Source organism: Rhinopithecus roxellana, chromosome 12 (genome assembly GCF_007565055.1).
Source record: "Rhinopithecus roxellana isolate Shanxi Qingling chromosome 12, ASM756505v1, whole genome shotgun sequence".
NCBI classification, from domain to species: Eukaryota; Metazoa; Chordata; class Mammalia; order Primates; family Cercopithecidae; genus Rhinopithecus; species Rhinopithecus roxellana.
In genome coordinates this window covers 114,871,487-114,890,761 of record NC_044560.1, presented here as the reverse complement: position 1 = coordinate 114,890,761, position 19,275 = coordinate 114,871,487, and the positions used below count along the sequence as shown (strand labels likewise).

General features: G+C 46.5%; 1 protein-coding gene across 3 annotated transcripts; it reads right to left on the bottom strand.

Annotated features, from left to right (window-relative positions):
* Positions 1–2,204: 2,204 nt before the first annotated feature.
* Positions 2,205–17,548, bottom strand: FCAR (Fc fragment of IgA receptor). Of its 3 annotated transcripts, none has more exons than XM_030912858.1 (5): positions 17,428–17,548; positions 16,382–16,417; positions 6,602–6,892; positions 4,700–4,987; positions 2,205–2,709 (listed from the first exon to the last, which is right to left on the bottom strand). In XM_030912858.1, exons 1-5 carry the CDS (start codon positions 17,459–17,461, stop codon positions 2,495–2,497), a joined length of 864 nt encoding a protein of 287 aa, XP_030768718.1. In that variant the 5' UTR covers positions 17,462–17,548; the 3' UTR covers positions 2,205–2,494. The 3 variants fall into 3 exon arrangements, with proteins under 3 accessions (XP_030768718.1, XP_030768719.1, XP_030768720.1); XM_030912859.1 differs by having other exon boundaries at positions 2,271–2,709; positions 16,382–16,480; positions 17,428–17,500; XM_030912860.1 differs by lacking the exon at positions 6,602–6,892 and having other exon boundaries at positions 2,271–2,709.
* Positions 17,549–19,275: the final 1,727 nt, after the last annotated feature.

Here is a 19,275-nt window from a genome sequence, read left to right as displayed (position 1 = left end):
CTAACAAGGCAAAACCCCATCTCTACTAAAATACAAAAACTTAGCTGGGCATAGCGGTGCATGCCTGTAGTCCCAGTTACTCAGGAGGTGGAGGCAGGAGAATCGCTTGAACCTGGGAGGCAGAGGTTGCAGTGAGCCGAGATCGCGCCACAGCACTCCAGCCTGGGCAACAGAGCGAGAGTCCGTCTCAAAAAAAAAAAAAAAAAAAAAAATCAGAACAAACTGAAGATGTGGGCCAGAACTTGTATAAAGTGTGAAAAGCAGTCAATAAAGAGAATTAGAGGCCGGGCGCGGTGGCTCAAGCCTGTAATCCCAGCACTTTGGGAGGCCGAGACGGCCGGATCACGAGGTCAGGAGATCGAGACCATCCTGGCTAACACGGTGAAACCCCGTCTCTACTAAAAAATACAAAAAACTAGCCGGGCGAGGTGGCGGGCGCCTGTAGTCTCGGCTACTCGGGAGGCTGAGGCAGGAGAATGGCGTGAACCCGGGAGGCGGAGCTTGCAGTGAGCTGAGATCCGGCCACTGCACTCGAGCCTGGGCGACAGAGCGAGACTCCGTCTCAAAAAAAAAAAAAAAAAAAAAAAGAGAATTAGAAATACTTTGCATTTTCTTTTTATCGCAGGACGTGAGTTAAGCCAAGAATACAGTAGAAATTTTATCAGGTAGAGATAAGCTCTCAGTAAAGGATAAAAGTGGGCATAAGTCCCTCCAGTTTCACTGGAGGTAGGACCTTACATTTTTATAATTATATTTTCATACGTAAACTACTGGACAATGAAGTGAACGGTAATCAGGGAAAGGGCTACATATGACCAATTTCGATTTCCTTTGAGTAAAGTCTGTCCAGGGTAAAGCTGTGAAAGTTTATAAGAAAAAAGAATGGAAGACTATTTGAGTTTTGTACACAAGAATTTAATACGTGCACACTTGGTAATACATATGAATATTATGAAAACTAAGTGAAAAAATAAATTAATGAGTTGAGGCAAAACACATGTCCGTGTTCCTTGTATGAAAATCCCATAGAAATAGGGTTTGTGAAATAAACAGGGTAATCCCCCTGTAGGATTATGACTTTCACCCTTATCAATTTGTAGATGAACAAACAACAGAAGGCTGAGGTAGGAGGATTGCTTGAGACCAGGAGTTCAATACCAGCTCGGGCAACACATAGGGAGAGCCTCGCTTCCACAATTAAAAAATAAAGGAGGGGGGTTCCTGAATATATTTGGCATGCTTACCAACCATTTATATTTGGGGAAGACACATTTAAAAATATAAAAAGAAAGCCGGGCGCAGTGGCTCACGTCTATAATCCCAGCACTTTGGGAGGCCAAGGAGGGCGGATCACGAGGTCAGGAGTTTGAGACCAGCTTGGCCAACATGATGAAGCCCATCTCTACTAAAAATACAAAAAAATTAGCTGGGCGTGATGGTGGGAGCCTGTAATTCCAGCTACTTAGGAGGCCGAGGCAAGGGAATCGCTTGAACCCAGGAGGCAGAGATTGCAGTGAGCTGAGATCGTGCCACTGCACTCTGGCCTGGGCAACAGAGTGAGACTCTGTCTCAAAAAAATAAAATAAAATAAAAATAAATAAAATGAATAAAAAAAGAACAATGAAGCAAGAAATTAAACAGGATATAAAAAATCAGAAGACAGATAAAGGTGGAAAACCATAACTGATGTTCAGAAAGGTAGGGGGCAAATCGATCAGTCCTGCATAAGAAAACACCATTTGATTGGTTTGAAAATGCATCTGGCCGCCGGGCGCGGTGGCTCAAGCCTGTAATCCCAGCACTTTGGGAGGCCGAGACGGGCGGATCACGAGGTCAGGAGATCGAGACCATCCTGGCTAACACGGTGAAACCCCGTCTCTACTAAAAAATACAAAAAACTAGCCGGGCGAGGTGGCGGGCGCCTGTAATCCCAGCTACTCGGGAGGCTGAGGCAGGAGAATGGCGTAAACCCGGAAGGCGGAGCGTGCAGTGAGCTGAGATCCGGCCACTGCACTCCAGCCCGGGCGACAGAGCGAGACTCCGTCTCAAAAAAAAAAAAAAAAAAAAAAAAGAAAATGCATCTGGCCAGGCACGGTGTCTCATGCCTGTAATCCCAGCACTTTGGGAGACCGAGGTGGGTGGATCACTTGAGGTCAGGAGTTCGAGACCAGCCTGGCCAACACGGTGAAACCTTGTCTCTACTAAAAATACAAAAATTAGCTGGGTGCGTTGGTGTGTGACTGCAGTTCCAGCTACTTGGGAGGCTGTGGCACGAGAATCACTTGAACCCGGGAGGCGGAGGTTGCAGTGAGCTGAGATCGCGCCACTGCACTCCAGCCTGGGTGAGAGAGCGAGACTCTGTCTCAAAAAAAAAAAAAAAATAAAGAAAGGAAATGGATTTAAGCTTGTTAGTGCGCTTTTCTCTCTTGTGTCCTTCAAGTAGCTTTGTCGGACTCCACAGTCCTGCCTTGTCTCTACTTTCACTTCCAGATGTTTACTTGCAGACACTTGGTGTTTGTGCAAAGGTCCATCCTGGCTGACACATCTGGTGGCTCCAGCTCGGTTCAGCCATGTCTGCCGAGGCTTCCTTGTTCAGCGCCTTATGGCTGTGCCAATTTTCAACCACTGTGGCCAAGAGAGCCACCAGGACCAGTCCTGCCACGGCCATGCGGATCAAGTTCTGCATCGTGTAATCTCGGTTTATGGAGTCTGGAGACACAATTCAGGGAGATGAATGGTTGGCGGGTGTGTTCCATTCCATCCCAACCCCAGAGCCGTGAAACGGGAGCCCATTTCCCTATTCGCTTGCCAAAATGTGACTCCCTCAGGCGTCTCCTCGATGGGCTCACACTGCAAGCACCACATTGATCAGTCAGCAAGACTGTGTCCACGGGCAGGGAAGTTCCATAAACTGGGAAGGAGGTGATTACGGACAGGTTGTATTTTTTTTTTTTTTTTTTTTTTTTGAGATGGAGTCTTGTTCTGTCGCCCAGGCTGGAGTGCAGGGGCACGATCTCGGCTCACTGCAAGCTCCACCTCCCTGGTCAAACAATTCTCCTGCCTCAGCCTCCCAAGTAGCTGGGATTACAGGCGCCCGCCACCACGCCCGGCTAGTTTTTGTATTTTTAGTAGAGACGGGGTTTCACCATGTTGGCCAGGCTGGTCTCCAACTCCTGACCTCAGGTGATCCACCCGTCTCGGCCTCCCAATGTGCTGGGATTACAGGCGTGAGCCACCGTGCCCAGCCATGTTTTTCTTTTTCTTTTCTTGAGATGGAGCCTCGTTCTGTCACCCAGGCTGGAGTGCAATGGTGTGATCTTGGCTCACTGCAACCACTGCCTCCTGGGTTCAAGTGATTCTCCTGCCTCAGCCTCCTGAGTAGCTGGGACCACAGGCTCACACCACCACACCCAGCCAGGCAGGTTGTGTTTTCTTTTCATTCTCTCCTCACTTGGTGATTTCACTAAATATCTAATCATATCTCTACAACACCACCAGAACGAGGTGGAATCCTAATCAGAATATCTGTAGCTCAACCCTGGATAATGAAGGGGGAGTCCGTGGAACTCCTGAAAAGATGCTGGGGAGGCAACTGGACACGGGCATGTGAACCTCAGGACAAAGACTGGTCTGAGAAGAGCCTTTAAAGTCTTCACCACTGGGCGAGGTGGTTCACACCTGTAATCCCAGCACTTTGTAAGGCCGAGGCAGACAGATCACTTGAGGCCAGGAGTTTGAGACTAGCCTGGGCGACATGGCAAAACCCCATCTGTACTAAAAATACAAACAGTAGCCTGGTGCAGTGGTGCATGCCTGTGGTCCCAGTTACTTAGGAGGCTGACGCACGGGAATTGGTTCAACCTGGGAGGTGGAGGTTGCAGTGTGAACAGAGATTGTGCCACTGCACTCCAGCCTGGGCGACAGAACGAGGTTCTGTCTCAAAATAAATAAATGAATAAAATAAAAATGGGGCTCATGATAGAGGTTTTAAAAGTCTTTCCTATGACCTCTCACTCACTATTTGGTCACTAAATGGTCACCATGAGTGACGATTTGATCACTCATAGTGGATTCTAGTACGGTCGGTGAGTTCGAGGATTTCCAGTGCAACTGGAAAGGAGAGGTGTGCTAGACAAGGTTGAGCCTGGTATCTACTGTCTCAACACAGCCCATAAACGTGTGACTCTAAGTTAGCCCTTGACTGGGCATGGTGGCTCACGCCTGTAATCCCAGCACTTTGGGAAGCTGAGGCAGGTGGATCGCAAGGTCATGAGATCGAGACCAGCCTGACCAACATGGTGAAACCCTGTCTGTCTGGTCCCAGCTACTCAGGAGGCCGAGGCAGAAGAATTGCTTGAACCCGGGAGGCAAAGGTTGCAGTGAGCCGAGATCGTGCCACCGCACTCCAGCCTTGGCGACAGAGCAAGACTCCATCACAGAAAATAAAATAAAATGAGTTAGTCCCTCTTTTCTCCATAGACCACAAGTTTTCAATGAACACTGTCTGGAGAACTCTAGCGAGGAAGTGAAAGTGGAAAGTGTGGTGGGGAAGCCTTTCTCTCTCCACTGTCCTGGCATGAGTGAGTCTTTGCCTCTCTCCACTTTATTCTCAGTGCACCTCTTCATATTCATATTCCTGCCTAGTGACAAGGCCCTGGACAGCCAACCCGGACACAGGGCTGGACAGGGAGGTACCTACCTGTGACCACAAGCTCCAGGGCATTACTGGGGAAGGACCACAGGTAGGGGCTCCCGTTGTACCAGCCATAGCACCTGTAGCTCCCTGAGACATTGAGGTCCACAGGACCCAGAGAGAAGTTGGCCGGGTGTTCCCCACTTTGGTGCTGTGGCAGAGAAAGTTCTCCCTCCTTGGCCAGTGAAAATCTATCAAATGGGATGTGTGCTGAGCTGCACGTGACGGAAATATTCTCTCCCGGCATCAACACCGGACCCCGATCCGCAGAGAGGGAAGGTTTGCCATACAAGCCTAAGAGAGAAAAGAGTGAGCTATTAGCAAGACCTTTTCTCCTTTATCTTTCTTCTTCTTCTTCTTCTTCTTCTTCTTTTTTTTTTTTGAGACGGAGTCTTGCTCTGCCACCCAGGCTGGAGTGCAGTGGCTGGATCTCAGCTCACTGCAAGCTCCACCTCCCAGGTTTACGCCATTCTCCTGCCTCAGCCTCCCGCGTAGCTGGGACTACAGGCGCCCGCCTCGTCGCCCGGCTAGTTTTTTGTATTTTTTAGTAGAGACAGGGTTTCACCGTGTTAGCCAGGATGGTCTCAATCTCCTGACCTCGTGATCCGGCCGTCTCGGCCTCCCAAAGTGCTGGGATTACAGGCTTGAGCCACCGCGCCCGGCCTTCTTCTTCTTCTTATATATATTTTTTGAGACGGAGTTTTGCTCCTGTTGCCCAAGCTGGAGTGCAATGGCGCGATCTCGGCTCACTGCAACCTCCGCCTCCCGGGTTCAAGTGATTCTCCTGCCTCAGCCTCCTGAGTAGCTGGGATTACAGGCACCTACCACCACGCCCAGATAATTTTTGTATTTTTAGTAGAGACGAGGTTTCACCATGTTGGTCAGGCTGGTCTTGAATCTCTGACCTCAGGTGATCCACCCGCCTCAGCCTCCCAAAGCGCTGGGATTACAGGCATGAGCCTGGGTGCCTGGCCACAGTCACTACTTCAGCCAGGCTTTCAACAACAGCCAGCTCAGCATCAGCAGTCATATTCCCATGGACAGTTTAAACCTTTGTTATGAGGAGATGAAATGGCACTTTGCTTCTGTGGTCTTCCCTGCAACAACCCATAACTCAGTCTAGTGATGAGCAAAACATCGGACAATTTCCAATAGTGGGAGTACCCTTGAAAATGATGGACCACTACTGTCAAAACTGACAAGGCCATGGAAAACCAGCAATATCTGAGAAGCTGTGACAGCCAGGAGAAAGCTAAAGATACATGACACCTGAATGCAATGTGAAATCTGTGTGTGTGTGTGTGTATGTGTGTGTGTGTGAGATGGAGTCTCGCTCTGTCACCCAGGCTGGAGTGCAGTGGCGTGATCTCGGCTCACTGCAACCTCCACCTTCCGGGTTCAAGCAATTCTTCTGCCTCAGCCTCCCAAGTAGCAGGATTACAGGCACGTGCCACCAGGCCCGGCCGATTTTTTCCATTTTTAGTAGAGACGGGGTTTCACTGTGTTGACCAGGCTGGTCTCGAACTCCTGACCTCAGGTGATCCACCCACCTCAGCCTCCCTAAGTGCTGGGATTACAGGTGTGAGCCACCGCGCCCGGCTGCAATGTGAAATCTTGAATGGGATCCTGGAACAGAGAAAGACTATCAGGTAAAAACTAAGAAAATGTAAATAAGTGATAGACTTTAGCTGAGAATCTGTCACTATTTGTTCATTAATGGTGAGAAATGTGCCATAGTGATGTCAGATGTTAACTCTGGGGGAAGTGGGTGCCAGATAGCTGAGAACTCTGTGAAGCAGTCATCTCAATTTTTTTTTTTTTTGTAAATCTAAACCTTATCGAAAAATACTCTATTAAAAATAAGAAAAAAAATCACACCAGGGCTGTGGATCCTGGATATTTCCTTACCTGTCACCACCAGCTCCAGGGTGTCACTGTACCGGAACCTGGAGAGCCCTATCCTATATTGGCACTGATAGCGCCCTGCTTTGTTTGCGTCCATGTGGTCAATGATGAACTCAGGCGTAGTATCATTCCAAAACCCCAGTTTTTCATCTCTCTTCTTGTACGTGGAGTTTTTTAGCATCATCAGCCTGGTCAGGTAAGCGTCAGGAATGGCCTGGCACTGGATTTTCACAGACCCACCCCAGGGAACCACAGGACTTGAACTGGTAGATATGAAAGGCGTGGGAAAGTCCCCTGGAAGAAAATTAGGGTGTGAAGAACCTGTCATTCTTTATTTAAAGAAAAATTTAGGCCAGGTGTGGTGGCTCATGCCTGTAATCCCAGCACTTTGGGAGGCCGAGGCGGACAGATCACAAGGTCAGGAGATCGAGACCATCTTGGCTAACACGGTGAAACCTCGTCTCTACTAAAGATACAAAAAATTAGCCGGGCGAGGTGGCGGGCGCCTGTAGTCCCAGTTACTCGGGAGGCTGAGGCAGGAGAATGGCGTGAACCCGGGAGGCGGAGTTTGCAGTGAGCCGAGATTGTGCCACTGCACGCCAGCCTGGGCGACAGAGTGAGACTCTCTCAATTAAAATAAATAAATAAATAAAAATAAACATTTAAATAATTTATGATGCTGAGATTTGGGGTACGATGAATCCTGTCACCCAGGTACTGAGCATAGTACCAAGTAGGCAGTTTTCAAGCTCCTCTCTTCCTCCCTGTCTAGTCGTCTCCAGTGTCTGTGGTTGCCATCTTTATTTTTTATTGTTATTATTTTTTGGGACAGAGTCTCGCTCTGTCGTCCAGGCTGCGGTGCAGTGGCCCGATCTCGGCCCACTGCAACCTCCTCCTCCCGGGTTCAAGCAATTCTCCTGCCTCAGCCTCCCGAGTAGCTGGGATTACAAGCATGTGCCACCATGCCTGGCTAATTTTTGTATTTTTAGTAGAAATGGGGTTTCACCGTGTTATCCAGGATGGTCTCTATCTCCTGACCTCGTGATCTGCCCGCCTCGGCCTCCCAAAGTACTGGGATTACAGGCGTGAGCCACCGCGCCCGGCAGCTCTGAGTTCCCCTGGGAAGCACTGAGATGGCAGATCAGGTGGTTCCAACCGCCCTTGCTAAGAAGGACTCACCAGCTTGGGTGGCGACTGAGCAGTGAGGAGCCCTCATTCTAGGAACACTCAGAAGGGTGAAACGCCTGATCTCATCAGCCTGCAGAGGAGTGGGGTGGTCCTCCCTCCATAGGGCTGGCCGGGGAAGGATACAGCCTGTCTTCCCACCGTGCCCTGCCTGAGGGAGCCCCGTGGGCAGAACAGTCCTAACAAAGGAAATGGTGGGTGCAGAGCCAGTGATTGTAGGAGGCTCCCCCAAGGCCCAAGAATGGACCAGGTGAGGGAGTCACCCCTCCCCACAACCACAGAGCACTACTGCTAACTTTGTCAAAAAACAAGAGTTGGGGTGCCAAGGCAGACAGATCACTTAAACCCAGGAGTTTGAGACCAGCCTGGCAAACGTCGTGAAACCCCATCTCTACAAAAAGAAAGAAAAAAAAAATTACAAACATTTTCTCGGTGTAGTGGTGTGTGCTTGTAGTCCCAGCTACTGGGGAGGCGGAGGCAGGAGGATCATTTAGCCTGATAGGTGGAGGCTGCAGTGAGCTAAGACTGTGCCACAGTGCTCCAGCCTGGGCGACAGAGCAAGACCCCGTGTCAAAAAACAAAACAAAAAACGAAACAAAGCTACAAAACAGCCTTGTGGCTAAGATCCTGTATGCTGGCCAGTCCTTTTAAGTGCCACCTACTGGAACACACGTCAAAATACAACACTGAAATATTTTGCCAGTATACAACGAACTGAAAAATCCAGCCACAAATGAAGATTCTGTGCAGAGTCCTGGCACCTGAAAAGACCCAGAAATGAAGCTAAGTGACTGTACTCAACTGACATCACAGTTAAAGGAACACCAGCCCTCACACAAGAGAAAGAATCAACGCCAAAGCCGGGCACGGTGGCTCACACCTGTAATCCCAGCACTTTTGGAGGCCCAGGCGGGCGGATCACTGGAGGTCAAGAGTTCAAGATCAGCCTGACCAACATGACAAAACCTGGGTTCTACTAAATGTACAAAAATTAGCTGTGTGTGGTGGCACGCACCTGTAATGCCAGCTACTCGGGAGGCTGAGACAGGAGAATAGCTTGAACCCGGGAGGTGAAGGTTGCAGCAGTGAGCCGAGATCACGCCACTGCACCCCAGCCTGGGCAACAGAGTAAGACTCTTGTCACACAAAAGGAAAAAATAAAAGGAACACAAGAACTCTGGCAACTCGATAGTCCCCTGGAAATCTGGTTCTTAGCTAGATTGACATGAATGAAACGAGGGATATAGAATTCAGAATCTGGATAGCTGGGAAGCTCATCGAAATTGAGGAGAAATTTGAAACGCAATGCAAGGAGTCCATGGTGGAGACAAACTGGCTTTTTGAGTTTCCAGAATTCTTTTTCATGTGTCGGGGACTGGTCATTATGCCACAGCCATCAGACAGAGAGGAGTCTAGTCTCTCTTCCCTGTGAGACCCCACCCCCACTTTACCAGGCACAGTCCCCGGCTTGGGACTGCAGAGCAGCTGCTGTACCCTCAGCATCCTCACTGGTGGTGGCTCCGTGTTTCCCTGGGGAATGGCTCCCAGAGGCAACTGACAGCCCCTCTGCCACTGCCATGGCAAGGGTTCTGCACCTGCTGCCTGTGGTCTGGGGAAGAAACAAGGAGCCTGGGAGCCTCATTCATGCTTTATTTTATTTTATTTTATTTTATTTTATTCTTTTTTGAGACAGAGTCTCACTCTGTCACCCAGGCTGAAGTGCAGTAGTGTGATCTTGCCTCACTGCAAGCTCCGCCTCCCGGGTTCACGCCATTCTCCTGCCTCAGCCTCCCGAGTAGCTGGGACTACAGGCGCCGCCACCGTGCCCGGCTAATTTTTTGTATTTTTAGTAGAGACGGGATTTCACCATGTTAGCCAGGATGGTCTCGATCTTCTAACCTCGTGATCCACCCACCTCGGCCTCCCAAAGTGCTGGGATTACAGGCTTGAGCCACCGCGCCCGGCCTATTTTATTATTTATTTGAGACTGAGTGTTGCTCTGTCGCCCAGGCTGGAGTGCAGTGGCCCGAACTCAGCTCACTGCAAGCTCCGCCTCCCGGGTTCACCCCATTCTCCTGCCTCAGCCTCCCGAGTAGCTGGGACTGCAGGCGCCGCCACCGTGCCTGGCTAATTTTTTGTATTATTAGTAGAGACGAGGTTTCACCTTGTTAGCCAGGATGGTCTCCATCTCCTGACCTCGTGATCTGCCCGCCTCGGCCTCCCAAAGTGCTGGGACTACAGGCGCCCGCCACCACGCCCGGCCTTCATTCATGCCTCAGTCACCAGAAGAGAGGAGCGCAGTCTCCTCTCCCTATGAACCCTCAGCCCCCTGCTCTTCACCAAGCCCCAGCTTGAGCCAGCAGCACAGCAGCCCCACCCTCCGGCGGAGCGTGCCTGGGAGCTGTGGGTCTGCACTTCTCTGTGGCGGAGCTCCCAGAGGCCACTCACAGCCCCTCTGCCGCTGCCACTGCAGTGGTCCTGGCCTTGCTGCCCTCAGACTGGGGAAGGAGCAAAGACTCTACGTGCCTTAACCTCACCTCCAGCAAGCTGCCCTAAGGAGAAGAGGCCAGTCTGTCACCCCTGTGACCCACCTGCCCCCCCCCCCCCACTCATCACTAGGCAGGGCCCGTAGCTTGGGCCCACAGTGCAGTCGCCCCACTCTTGGCTCGTGGCACTGACTGATAGTGGCTCCACATCTCTCTGGGGTGGAGTCCCAAGGAACAAGTGAAAGGCCGTCTGCCACAGCCACTGCTGAGGTCCCTTCCCCTGCTGCCCCCAAGCCACAGAGGGAACATAAAGCCTAAGCTCACCCCAGCGCTGTGATGGGCAGCCTGGGAGTGCCCAGCCCAGATCTGCAGCCAGCCCTTGAGTGGGAGAGGAGCCCACACTTTCAGAGCATGAGAGGGAGCACAGCGGCCGTCATGAGGAATGACCTACGGGCCATTATGCTTAAGCGTCATTTACTGGATTGCAGCCCAAACTTCAACACCAAAAATGCTTGCTAATATACCCCCCGTTATACCAAGGACAAGAATTTAGCTATCAGTAAAGACCCTATGCGAAGCCCCAGCCCTCTGAAACCACCCAGAAAAGAAGTCTACTGACTGTACTCAAATTACATCACAGCTAAAAGAAAAAAGAAAAGCATTCCAATTGCACCACACTTAAAGGAACAGTAGCCCACACGGATGACAAAGAATTAGCACGAGACTCAAAAAGCAACAGTGTCTTCCTTCCTCCAAATTTCCACACCACTTCCTGGCAAGGGCTCTTTACCAGGCGGAAGTGGCTGAAAGGACAGAAATAGAATTCAGCATATGGGTAGAAATTAAGGTCATCAAGATTCAGGAGACAGTTGAAACCCAATGCGGGGAATCGAAAGATTACGATAAAATGACACAGGGGCTAATCTATGAAATGGTCACTTTGAAAGAACCGAACGGATCTGACAGAGCTAAGAAACCACTGCAAGATTTCATAATGCAATCACAAGTATTAATGGAAGAATAAAGCAAAACAAGGAAGGAATCTCAGAGGATGAATACCGGCTCTCTGAACTAATTCAGTCAGACAAAAATGAAGACAAAAGAATACAAAAGAATGAATGAAACCTCTAAGAAACATGGGGTTATGTAAAGAGACCAAATAGACAACCCATTGGGGTCCCCGAAAGAGATGGGGAAAAAGCAAGCAACATGGAAAACATAGTTCAGGGTATTGGTCATGAAAACTTCCCCAGCATCACTAGAGAGGCCAAGAATCAAATTCAGGAAACAAAGAGAACCGCTGCAAAATACTACACAAGAAGAGCATCCCCAAGACACAAAATCGTCAGATTCGTCAAGGTAGAAATGAAAGAAAAAAATGTGAAAAGGCAGCAAAAAAGAAGGGGCAGGTCACCTGCAAAGGGAATGCCATCGAGCTAACAGCAGACCTTTCAGCAGAGACTCTACAAGCCAGAAGAGATTGGGGGCCTATATTTAACATTCTTATGAAAAGAATTTCCAACCAAGAGTCTCATTCTCAGCCGACCTACGTTTCGTAAGTGAAGGAGAAACAAGATCCTTTTCAGACAAGCAAATGCTGAGGGAATTTATTACCACCAGGCCTGCCTTACAAGAGGTCCTAAGAGGAGTGCTAACCATGGAAAGAATTTCCAACCAAGAATCTCATTCTCAGCCGACCTACGTTTCATAAGTGAAGGAGAAATAAGATCCTTTTCAGACAAGCAAATGCTGAGGGAATTTATTACCACCAGGCCTGCCTTACAAGAGGTCCTAAGAGGAGTGCTAACCATGGAAAGAATTTCCAACCAAGAGTCTCATTCTCAGCCGACCTACGTTTCATAAGTGAAGGAGAAATAAGATCCTTTTCAGACAAGCAAATGCTGAGGGAATTTATTACCACCAGGTCTGCCTTACAAGAGGTCCTAAGAGGAGTGCTAAATATGGAATGAAAAGACTATCACCAGTCAACAGAAAACACACTTATGTATATAAACCAGTGACACCATAACACAACCACACAAACAAGTCTGCATAATAAACAAACCAGCTAACAACATGATGACAGGAAAAACTCCACGCATATAAATGCTAACTTTGAATGTAAATGGGCTAACTGTCCTAATTAAAATGCAGAGAGTGGCAAGTTGGATAAAGAAGCAAGAGGTTGGGTGCCGTGGTTCACGCCTGTAACCCTGGCACTTTGGGAGGCCAAGGTGGGTAGATCATTTGAGGTCAGGAGTTTGAAATCAGCCTGGTCAACGTGATGAAATCCCATGTCTAATAAAAATGCAAACAAAAAAAAAAAAAAAAGAAAAAAATAGCCGGGCGTGGTGGTGCACACCTGTAATCCCAGCTATTTGGGAGGCCAAGGCAGGAGAATTGCTTGAACCTGGGAGGCAGAGGTTGCAGTGAGTCAAAATGGTGCCACTGCACTCCAACCTGGGTGACAGAGTGAGATTCCTTGTCAAAAAAAAAAAAAAAAAAAAAAAAAAAAAAAAAAAAAAAAAAAAAAACTGGCTGGGCTCTGTGGCTCATGGCTGTAATTTCAGCACTTTGGGAGGCCAAGGTGGGTGGATCACCAGAGGTCAGTAGTTGGAGATCAGCCTGGCCAACATGGCAAAACACTGTCTCTACCAAAAATACAAAAATTAGCCAGGCGTGGTGGCGGGCACCTGTAATCCCAGCTACTCGGGAGGCTGAGGCAGGAGAATCCCTTCAACCTGGGAGGCAGAGGTTGCAGTGAGTGGGGATCACACCACTGCACTCCAGCCTGGGTGACAGAGCGAGACTCCATCTCAAAATAAAAATAAAAATAAAAAAATAAAAAGCAAAACTCACCATTATGCTGTCTGTAAGAAACCCATCTCATATGCAATGACACCCATAGGCTCAAAGTAAAGAAATGGAGAAAAATCTACTAAGCGAATGGAAAGCCAAAAAAAAAAAAAAAAAAAAAAAAAAAAAACAACCAGGAGCTGCTATTAAAATTTCAGACAAAACAGACTTTATACCAACAAAGATCAAAAGAGGCAAAGAAGAGCATTAAATCATGGTAAAGGGTTAAATTCAACATGAAGACCATAGCAGGACAGTGACCTTGGAAGTCGGAATCTGCTAAGGAGTGTGTAACAGCCCATCTGCTGAATCAAAAAGAAAAGTTGGCCGGGCGCGGTGGCTCAAGCCTGTAATCCCAGCACTTTGGGAGGCCGAGACGGGCAGATCACGAGGTTGGGAGATCAAGACCATCCTGGCTAACACGGTGAAACCCCGTCTCTACTAAAAATACAAAAAATTAGCTGGACATGGTGGAGGGCGCCTGTAGTCCCAGCTACTTGGGAGACTGAAGCAGGAGAATGGCGTGAACCCGGGAGGCGGAGCTTGCAGTGAGCCGAGATCTCACCACTGCACTCCAGCCTGGGCGACAGAGCGAGACTCCGTCTCAAAAAAAAAAAAAAAAAAAAAAAAAAAGAAAAAGAAAAAGAAAAAAATAAATTAAAAAAAGAACATGAAGACCTAACTATCCTAATTATGCACCTAACACAGAAGCACCCAGATTCATAAAGCGTGTTCTGAGAGACCAACCGAGAGACTTAGACAACCACACAATAGTAGGGGGAGACTTTAACATCCCGTCGACAGTGTTAGATCACTGAGGCAAACAAAGATATTCAGGACCTGAACTCAGCACTGGACTGAAGGGACCTGATAGACATCTACAGAACTCTTCACCCCCAAAACAACAGAATCTACATTGTTGTCATTGCCCCGTGGCACATACTCTAAAGTCGATCATACAATCAGACATACAACAATCCTTAACAAATCCAGAATAGCGAAATCATACCAGGCACGTTCTCAGAGCACAGTGGAATAAAAATAGGAATAAATACTAAGAAAACCACTCAAAACTGTACAATGCATGGAAATTAAACAATCTGTTCTGGAATTTGTGGGTAAATGTAGCAGAATCTCTGGGACACAACTAAGGCAGTGTTAAGGAGGAAGTTTATAGCACTAAACTCCCACGTCAAAAAGTTAGAGAAAGTTCAGATTAACAACCTAACATCACAACGAGGGGAACTGAGAGAACCAAGAGGAAATCAACCCCAAAGCTCGTAGAAAACAAGAAATAACCAAAACCAAAACTGAACGGAAGGAGATTGAGACACAAAAAACCATTCAGAAGATCAGCAAATCCAGGAGTTGGATTTTTGAAAAAGTTAGTAAGACAGGTGACCAGTTAGACTAATTAAGAAGAAAAGACAGATGATCCAGATAAACACAAATAGAAACAAGGAAGGGGACATTACCACTGACCCCACAGAAATACAATCATCAGAGAATATTATGAACACCTCTATGCACACAAACTAGAAAATCCAGAATAAATAGAGAAATTCCTGGACACATACACCCTTCTGAGATTGAACCAAGAACGAATTGAATCCATGAACAGACCAATAATGAACTCCAAAATTGAATCAGTAATAAAAAGCCTACAGAGCAGGAAAAGGCCAGTACCAGACAAACTCACTGCTGAATCCCATCAGATACATAGAGAAGAGCTGGTACTATACCTACTGAAACTTTCCAAAAAGTTCAGGAGGAGGAATGCCTCCCCAAGTCATTCTATGAGGCCAGCATCATCCTGATGCAAAAACATGGCAGAGACACAATAAAACCAGAAAACTTCAGGACAATATCCTTGTTGAACATAAATGCAAAAATCCTCAAGAAAATACTAGCAAAAAATCCAGCAGCACATCAGAAAGCCAATCCACCACCATCAGGTAGGCTTTATTTCTGGGATGCAAGGTTGATTCAATATACACAAATCTTAAATGTGATTCATAGAACAACCCCCCCGCCACACACATATAATCATCTCAATAGAGCTTTTGATAAAATCCAACATCCCTTTATGCTAAAAAACCTCGACAAGCTGGGCATTGAAGAAACGTACATCAAAATAATAAGAAAGATCTATGATAAACTCACAGCCTACGTAATATTGAATGGGCAAAAGCTGGGAGTATTCCCCTTGAAAACTGGCGCAAGACATGGATGCCCTCTCTCACTACTTCTATTCAACATGGTACTGGAAGCCCTAGCCAGAGCAATCAGGCGAGAAAGAAATGAAAGGCACCCAAATAGGAAGAAAGGAAGTCAAACTCTCCCTGTTTGCAGATGATATGATTCTATACCTAGAAAACCACAGTCTCTGCCCAAACACTTCTTAATCTGATAAACAACTTTGACAGAGTTCCAGGATACAAAATCAATATACAGAAATCAGTAGCATTCCTATGCACCAAGAACATCTCAGCTAAGAGCCAAATCAAGAACAGAATCCATTCACAATTACTACAAAAAGAATAAAATACCTAGGAATACAGCTAACCAGGGAGGGTGGAAGATATCTGCAAGGAGAACTACAAAACGCTGCTCAAAGAAATCATAGATGACACAAACAAATGGAAAAACATTCCGTGCTCGTGGATAGGAAGAATGAATATTGTTCAACACACAAATAATTCAGTCTTTAGAAGGAGCTGGAAGAGAGAAGACATGGATGGACATGGGGCTTACACCCATTAGGAGGCTAAGGCAGTAGTAGTTGGGGTGGCAGAATATTCAGTAGTACTCTAAGACTACTTCATGCTTAGTACTGCAGTAGTACTACAGAATACTAGAGTGTTCAGTAGGGTTAGACTATGGCAGCATCCCTTTAAATGAAGTGACAGGAGGAAATAGGTTGCTAAAACAAAATAGAATCAGCATAAGGAAGGATGTCGGGCAAATGACTCCTGACTTCCTCATTCTTGCAGTTTTGAGCATTCAGTAAATTACAGATCCTTCATGGGCAGTCTAACACAGGCAAGGACTAATTATAAATCCAGGCCTGAGCATTAATGAGTCTGAAGGATTTGGCTATAACAAAGTGTCATAGAAATTGTGCAAGAGAAGCACAGCAGAAACAACTAGAATGGGGACGAAAATAAGAATCTGTGCTTCAGGCTATTCCTCAATTTCTTTATCCTAGCTTCCAAGAGGATCTAAAGGGGCTGGGAGAGATTTACAGGACACTTACCTTCCTGTGCCTGAATCCTCTGGCCCAGACAGAGCACTGGAAGAGAGAGATTTATGAAAAATCAAGCTTCCATTTCCAACCTTTATGACAAATCACGTTCTGTAATGATAGACCAGAAAAAGACCAGTACCAGATGGAGACACAGCTCAGTCCCACCAGATACATAAAGAAGAGCTAGTATTTTTTTTTTTTTTTTTTTTGAGATGGAGTCTCGCTCTGTCACCCAGGCTGGAGTGCAGTGGCATGATCTCAGCTCACTGCAAGCTCCGCCTCCCAGGTTCATGCCATTCTCTTGCCTCAGCCTCCCAAGTAGCTGGGACTACAGGTGCCCGCCGCCACCACACCTGGCTAATTTTTTTGTGTTTTTGGTAGAGACAGGGTTTCACCGTGTAAGCCAGGATGTGATCTCCTGACTGTGTGATCCGCCCGTCTTGGCCTCCCAAAGTGCTGGGATTACAGGCGTGAGCCACAACGCCCAGCCAAGAAGAGCTAGTATTATTCCTACTGAAACTACTGAAAAAAATCCAGGAGGAGGGACTCCTCCCCAACTCATTTTATGAGGCCAGCATCATCCTGATAACAAAACGTGGCAGAGACACAACAAAACCAGAAAACTTCGGGATAACATGTTTGTTGAACATAAATGCAAAAATCTTCAACAAAATACTAGTAACCATATTTCTATATGGGGTTCAATCATATTTTTTCCTTCCACAACAATCACAGTTTTGAGGCTCATTCTTTATTTTTACCTTTCAGATTCCAGCCTCTAAGTCTCTCCTTGATAGGAACCTTGGAACCATCATTAATCCCAGATGACACACTATAGGTTTAGTAAAAATATTAAACCTTAAGTCCCACAAGCTAGCTCGGACTTGGGCAGAGACAAAGTTATAGATGTATTGATAAAGACTGCCTTTCCACTAAGGAGGTCAGAATCTCCTTGGCAGCCTCTAAAATCTCCTAGTCATACGGTCAAGAGACACCCGGATTATTTTGGGATTTCCCTATTTTCCCCTCTAACCCACTTTTACTCTGAAACTCACCAAGACACAGGAGGGTGATCTCTCTGGGGTCCATCACGCTGACACGGCCTCAGCCCTGTTAGCCTCCTTTTGATTCACATTAGCAGGATGACAGCTACTCTTATGACAATAAGCTCCACAGGAAGTATGAGGAAGTATGAGGACAGAGGCCCTGGTCAGCGAATTTCTGCATCTATTGCCTCAGAGCAAAGTGGAACAGTTTGTTCCTGAAGAACTTAGTTCCAGGTTGCTCTTGGGTGGAGCCCAAGAGAAGACATATATATATATATATATATATATATATATATATATATATATTTTAAAATAGAGATGGGGTCTTGCTATGTTGGCCAGGGTACTCTCTAACTCCTGGCCTCAAGAAATCCTCCTGCCAAAGACCTATATTTCTATGTATGTTTCAGATGAAAAGTGAATGAGAAGTGAATTTTCATCAAGCCAGTGTCTAATGGTGTTCAAATCCATCTTTGAACCAGGTCCTACATCCAAATGGAAGGGCTTGGGACAGAATATAAGGTGATGGATACCATTCAGGCAGAGATTGTCTTCCCTGGGCCATCAGTCAAAAGCTCCGTGGCTTTGTCTGTTCTGAACCTGTGTTTCATCTCTGGGATTCATGGTCTGAGTATATTTACTTGGGCTTGATCGGGCATGCAGTGTACCCTTACCCTGGGAATGATCTCAATGCCAGAATGTGGAGGCATTTTCTCTGGCACTGTTTGTCATCTCTAAAGAAATAATCTACTATTTTATTATACTGTTCTTTTTATTTGTATAAATTTAAGGAGCACAAGTGAAATTTTGTTACATGGATATTTTGTGTGGTGGTGAAGTCTGGGCTTTTAATGTAATTATCCTCAAATAATGTACATTGTCGCTCATTAAGTTTTTTTTTTTCTTTTATTTTAGGTTCAAGGGTACGTGTGAAGGTTTGTCATACAGGTAAACTTGTGTCATGGGGGTTTGTTGTACAGATTATTTCATTACCTAGGCACTAAGCCTAGTACCGAAGAGTTGCTTTTCCTGCTCCTTTCCCACCTCCCATCCTCCACCCTAAAGGAGATCCCATTGTTTGTTGTTCCCTTCTTCGTGTTCATGAGTTCTATTATTTAGCTTCCACTCATAGGTGAGAACGTGCTGTATTTGGTTTTCTGTTCTTCTATACTTTGCTAAGGATAATGGCCTCCAGCTCCATCCATGTTCCCACAAAAGATATGAACTCATGCTTTTTTATGGCTTCAAATTAATTTTATTTTTAATCTTATTATTTATGTTGTTTTGATTGTAGACTCCTGGCTATCACGAACTCTTCAAGTGTGGAAAGTGAAATATTCGAGATTAAACCTTCTACTATCTTATTTTCATTTTAACACGTCATCACTTAGGCCTTCCAACGCGCGAAGTAGTTTGAAGTCCCGAGCTTGTCCCATATTTCAGAAAGCAGATCCGCTTCCACGTTGGCTGTTTCATTTGTGCAAATTTAAGTGAACTTTTGTTTCACCACATTTTGTTAATTTCCACATACGTATTTACATTCAGGAAATTTGGAAATACTATGTTCTGGAAATTTGGTGTTGATGATTGCATGAAATGGACCACATTCTAATTTTCTTTTGTCATTGTTGTTGTTGTTACTTACGCCTTATTTATTTATTCCTTTGTTCTCACTTGAATGGGACTTTGGGTGAAAGACAAATAATGGCTGTACTCTTAATGGAGTATTTAAAATGCAGAGAGGAGTAGTGGAAAATTCATAGATTGTAAAGGCAGGATGACCTGATTAAAAATACTATTGTTGACTAGGTGCGGTAGCTCACGCCTATAATCCCAGCACTTTGGGAGGCCAAGGTG